The 6,196-nt window shown below is 41.1% G+C and overlaps 1 protein-coding gene across 3 annotated transcripts in view; it reads right to left on the bottom strand.

Annotated features, from left to right (window-relative positions):
- grin2db (glutamate receptor, ionotropic, N-methyl D-aspartate 2D, b) overlaps nucleotides 1-6,196 on the bottom strand; it is a 72,474-nt gene that overhangs the window by 23,166 nt on the left and 43,112 nt on the right. For all 3 annotated transcript variants that reach the window (XR_013973255.1, XR_013973256.1, XM_080895421.1), the window contains exon 15: nucleotides 2,038-2,273. Coding sequence is in view for 1 of the 3 variants with exons in the window: in XM_080895421.1 (XP_080751547.1) it covers nucleotides 2,038-2,273 (236 nt within the window). In the remaining 2 variants the exon portion in view is untranslated. The remainder of the gene's footprint in view (nucleotides 1-2,037; nucleotides 2,274-6,196) is intronic.

The raw sequence follows: 6,196 nt of genomic DNA, 5'->3' as shown, positions 1-6,196 counted from the left end.
ATTCTCCCAAATAAATATCAGGACATAATTAATTAAATCTTGCTTTGAAGAGGGAATAAATGTAAGTATATTAGGGATGTAACAGTTTTTTAAATTCACGGTTTGTTTCATACCTCCTCACCTGAAGCATCTTTAAACATTTAAGCTGTCACTAGATTAGCAATGCTTTAATCAGGTATTAAACGCCACAGCTCCACATGGCTAATTAGCATTCCATTCAACACCCAGATAAGCTATTTCTCAATTCTTATTGTACCAACATGCTTGCCACAACACCGCAAAAATATGTTAAACTGTTAACTGTGAATTTCACCAGAAAGCTTGGCTAACATTCCAATAGCTAACAGCTGGTAGCTTAGCAGCTCATTGATCAAGTGAGCGTTCCATTTCTCCACCATGGCTGTCACAAAAGCCTCCTGGGGGTAGCCTGTCCCATAACCCACTTCAGCGTTTACATCCACGCTCTGCATTCCACTTTTACATTGCTTCTTTTCAGTGTCTTATCATGCCGCTATAATAGCAATAAAGCTCCCCTCCAATGTCACTTGACTAGAGTGCTGTTAATCTTATAATGCCCAACACCACTGGATAACAGCATGGACAGATCCAGGCAGAATGGAAATGACTACATTTGCTCAAGTACTTTACTAAAGGTTTATTGTAATTGTACTTAACTATTTCTATGTTATGCTACTTTCTGCTTTTACTCTACTATATTTTGGATCCAAATAGTTTACTTTGTAGTTCATATCATTTATTTTAAACCTTTAGTTTCTTATTATTTTGCAAATCAATTGCAATTTTACATCAGCCATATTAAGTAAGTTCAATCATATATAAAAGTAATTAAAATCATCAGCAGTTGGAAAATCAGTGAGATATATACACACATAAATGATCAATAAATGTGATCCAGTAATACATATATAGATACATATGTAGTAATCTGAAAAGTGCCATTCTACATAATGAGCTTTACTACTTTCAGTACTTTCGATATATTTTGATTATAAAACTTAAGTAGGATTATAACTTTTATTAATAAAAGTCTTAATACTTTTTCCCACATTTTGCAAAACAATTATCTAACACAAAATTATATTTTAAAACTTGTGCATCATCACTTTTCACTTAACAAATCTGTAATTGCACACAGGGGTGCAGTCTGAAAATCATGCCCAGTGTTTTCTGTGCCAATTTGCTACACTGATTTTATTTCTGATTAAATATTCTAATTTGCTTTTGCTGCTTTACTCTAAAATCCTGGAAATGCTCCTGTGGGTGAGGACCTCAAGAACGATGGCAGTTTACATTGCAAACTGTTTGACTAAACCCCCTAAAAGTGACAGCTACAAAAGTTACAAAAGGCACAGTATTTTACTGTATATGTAGCTTACATTAAAGATAATGAAGGAGCGAGGAAGAGCAGAACAGAATAAGAATGGAGCGCGTAAGAATAAAACGCTATCCATAAACTTACGGTGTTTTAAAGAAATGCAAATTTGCCGTTTTCAGTTTTACATTCATTACTATTTATAAGTACAGCTGTGCGCAGCACGGTTAATAAAATGCATTCATAAATGCATAAACTGAGACCATAGTAGTGGGAAATGGATAATTTGTCAGTGAAGCTACAATAATTACATACATGGAGTCGGTTGTTTCTGTCAAGGTCACTGTCAGAGGAAGAGGATATCCAGTATGTGAGCAGAATTGAATTTCAATTAATCTCCTGAATTGACAGAGGGGAATTGAAATGACCCCAAAGCTCACAATTTCTAACACTCACGCTTAGTAACAGGAAAGGTCACACACAGGATCATGCTTACACATGTGTGTTCAGATGGTGACAAGCACAGCCTTCTGTCTACCATCATGTTGCCAGATTTAGCACAAAAAGAGGTTTTCAGGGTGAAAATGGCCGTCGACACATGGACATAAAACACATTGACAGCCAGAATGTCTTCAAAACAGTGAGAAATTTAATATGTTTGCACATTAAGAAAAAACCCAACACACGAAGGGGAAAACACTTACCCTGCTGATTGCCAAGAGAAAGTCCAATTTTCCAGAACTAGTGGCCATGCAGTGGCGCAGCTTCCAGTACACTAAGTGTTCCCAGGCAAACACCAGCAGGCTGAGGCCCATAGCCACCAGCAGCATGTAGAAGACCCCAGCCATGTTGTCAATGTCCAGTTTACTGCTCATCACCTCAATTTTGTCATTATGGCAGATACCTGACAGCCAGAGGCGCTCCAGCATCTCAATCTCATCTGGAAGGGAAGGATGAGGATAAAGGATAGAAGAGAAGGGGGGTAGCGAGTGAAAGTAGAGGGAATGAAGGGAAAGAGACAATAGGATTTTAGTTAGTTTAAGGAGACAGACAGACAGACAGACAGACAGACAGACAGACAGACAGACAGACAGACAGACAGACAGATAGATAGATAGATAGATAGATAGATAGATAGATAGATAGATAGATAGATAGATAGATAGATAGATAGATAGATAGATAGATAGATAGATAGATAGATAGATAGATAGATAGATAGATAGATAGATAGATAAGCACTGAAGTACAGGTCTGTAGGCTTGTTTTTTGCCCATTATCCAAGGTGACACTTCAAGGTCAGAGGTCAGCAATACAAAGAACAGAGTCCAAAACAACAAAGAGAAAGGGGACTGAGACAGAGAGGGGGAGAGGGTCCAAAACAATGAAGAAGCACTGAGAAGCAAAATGGCATCGACAACCTAATCTCAACATTGTAACCCAGAGTAAATGAGGAGAAGAGAAGAGAGACCAGGAGCCACAGTGAGATGGCTGGATAGGTTGAGCGAGCATGGAAAAGTGTAAGAGCGGTAATGAGGGAGCCTTAGAAAGAGAGAGGAGGAACGGCATTCTCTCTCCGTCCACGAACGTGTCAGGGAGAATGAGACAGACAGAGTTAGAGAGGGCTGCAAGAAGGAAAACAGAGATGGAGGGCTGTGTGAGATTGTGTCATCATGACAAACAGTGGAACGCTCCTCAGCTTGAAGAGGATGGGAGGAGAGAAAAAGAGGAAAAATGTGAAGAGAGAGATTTGATAGAAAATGGCAGAGATGGGGAGAGAAGATCATAATCAGTTAATTGTGCTGGAGGGATGGTCAGGATCCTCACCCAGGTGGTAAGCTCTGGGGGTTTTAAGATCCCCATCTAATAACCAACCGAGAACCAACTTTTTACCCATAACTATATCTTTTCTTAACAAATCTGAGTTTCCAGGCTAAATGTGTGACTGGCTACAGGGGTTACTGGTGTAACCATAGTGCTGATCATTTACAAGATGCAGCGCATGATTCATGTTAGAGTTATATCATGACTAACAGAAGTCATAATGAGAGCTTTCTGTCGCACTAATAACAACGGCCCGATGAGCAGTGCTGCGATAACCAGGTATGAAGTTGCCTTCACTGCACACTGCACTCTCTGAACTATTTCAAATGAAAAGCAAGAGCAGAGTTTAAAAGCTGACAAGTCACACATCTAGTCGTAACACTGCACTTCTCTTCGAAAACTCAACCTTTTGCCTTTTCATTTGTGCCATCATTAGCCCTGCTCGCGTAGCTTAGATGAAGCTGATGCAGTCATCTGTGTGAACTGGTTAATGTGTCTCCTGTAGAACATCATCAGCCAACAGGCCGTAGCGTCCAGCTACATCAACAGATGGACACACTGCTACTGCAGCCCGCTGGCAGTTTAAGGTAACAACTCACTGTCTTATCTTATGCTCACACTTTTTTAGACACAATGTCTGTTTTTAACTCTATAATGTAGTCCCCACTGTGGAGAATTCATTGGAATTATTGACCTTCAGTGGCAGTTGTGTGTCCAAACAGGAGCCCGATTTGGAAACATCAAATATCTTACTTGAGGGTGCAGATAAACAGGTAGTCCCACAAGTGTCCTGTACTTCACAAGTCTCAGCTGAATGCTTTCTCCGATCTCTCGCTCTCATTTCCTGGCTCCGCTGCCATTTGACTCCGAGTGATTCATCTTGTGCTTCTTCGTCTCCCTCATGAATTGGACTCTTTTTTCAATGTGCATGTTTCTTCTCTCCCTTAGACCTTTATGATGGCGGTTGTCTCTGCCTCTAAGTCACAGCCAGCTCAGGTCTGCCAAATCTGACAGGTGTGTCAAATCCACACTCTACCTATGTCGTTTCTGGCAGGTCAGGTCAGGTAGAGCTGGCGAGACTGCAAACACGGAGCTGGCAGCGCACCACAAAGACATTATTTAATAAGAGAAAAACGTATTTGTGTGTGTGTGTCTAAGTGTGTGGGCGAGTGTGCATATGTAAATGTGCAAGTGTACATTTGCATTTTGCACTGTGCCAGATGGGGCATCATGCCAGACATGTCCAGAGACACTGAGCTCCACAGCTGTTGAGCAGCAAACCATGACCCGTACAATCCCATGCTTTTATCGCAACATGACAAACCTCTCTGCATTCATTGCAAGATTTCTGGGGGAAAAAAAAATTAAAAATCTGCCAGCCAAGAGCTAAAAACCCAGCTTCTCACATTTTTAATATCTACTCACTGAATAATATATTATTAGAATCAAAATCATGATACTATGCAAAATACAGGAGTGGATCTGATAAGAAGGGGAAAGGGAAATCTTGTTACTCAGCAGTTTTGATTTATCACGAAAAAACGTTGTAGTGAGATCAATGGACCAGCTCTTAAAGCTGTGGTATGAATCACAAGAGGTGACAACAAGGAGAACAATGTGCTCACATTGGAGAAAGCAGTGGAAAGTATCTCGGGTGCTCTGCTATCCTCTAATTCAGTTGTAAAAAAAAAATGATAGCACTCAAACACAGCATGGTACAATAATGATGTAACACTGTGACACGACTTAGCCCCGCTGAAGGTGCGACGCTGAGTCCTTGAGCCGCAGGGCGATTGTTGAGATGCAGCCTTTGAGGGCACGCTGAATGCGAGCCCCCCAACCCCCCACCCCCTGCTGCTCTCCGCATCCAAACAAACTAATCCTCTTCCTTAGTAATCCACTCCAATAATGCCTTCCTACAACTACAATTCTCAACATTCAACACCACCCTGTAACTAGATCCATCCAGCGTGCACAGCTGTTAAGGGTTTGTGCTACAATGAACATAAGCAAGGACAAGGAAATCTATCAAGAATTAAAAGAAATGACAAACACTGCATGTCAAGGCTGTCTGGGCTCCCTATTTTTCTAGCTAACACACACACACACACACACACACACACACACTCGCATCCTTTTCCAGGTCCAGCTATTCAGCTCCAGACGCCAGTCTTATTTAATAGATCTTGGCACCAAATTGGCATTATCAGTGTGTAAGCAGCTAAAGCGTCTGCATGCCAGAAACAGCTAAAGGGCTTTGTCCGCCACGCCATAAGCAAAGCTGATTTAAAACACGAGAAAAAGCCAAACAAGCGGCATCCGACTGAGACAATAAACGTGTGTGGCGGACTGTGTAAAATGACAATCAAGCATTAGTGTACCGACGACTAAAAACAGATTCTCATGTGCTAATCACGAGTGTGTAAAGTAGACAAAGCGCACTAATAACATCTCTATTTAATGATAGTTGTTTTTTATACCTCGTTTTACTTTCCTATTCAGAGCATTTTCAGGTGTTTCTTTTCACTTTTTTGCCACACTTCCTCACTTTGTATGTCAGTTTCAGCTAATCTGCAATAGGTATAAATCTGTCACCACCACACAAGTTGTGACTTTCTTTTTTTTTTTTTTTTTACAACAGTGACTCACACAAGTAAATCTTTTTTTTTTCTGTTAGCTTTTCAAACAGGGAGAAAAGGAAAGCCAGAGAAATTCAGACAGGTTTGTACGAGAGTAGCGAGACAGTGGGGGAGGCAGACATCAACACAATCAAGTCATTTTTGCTAAGAAACAAACAAACAAAACAATTTTCTTCTTGCTCTGTTGTTTCTCCTCCTCTCCTCTGGCCAATAAAGAGATGTGCAAACCTCTTTAAAAGTGCCATCGGCCCTCTCCTACGCACTCTTATTCCCTGTGTCACAATCAAAACACCTTAGAGCCTTCAGCCTCTCCACACACCTTACACTCCCCCCGTCCACCACTCCACATCCTCTCATTCATCTACCCCCTGGGTCCTCCATCCACCCCACACTCTTGTGC

The sequence above is a fragment of the Rhamphochromis sp. 'chilingali' genome, assembly GCF_963969265.1.
Source record: "Rhamphochromis sp. 'chilingali' genome assembly, chromosome: 11".
NCBI lineage: Eukaryota > Metazoa > Chordata > Actinopteri > Cichliformes > Cichlidae > Rhamphochromis > Rhamphochromis sp. 'chilingali'.
The sequence above is the reverse complement of the archived record's forward strand: the minus strand, read 5'-3'. Positions and strand labels throughout refer to the sequence as shown.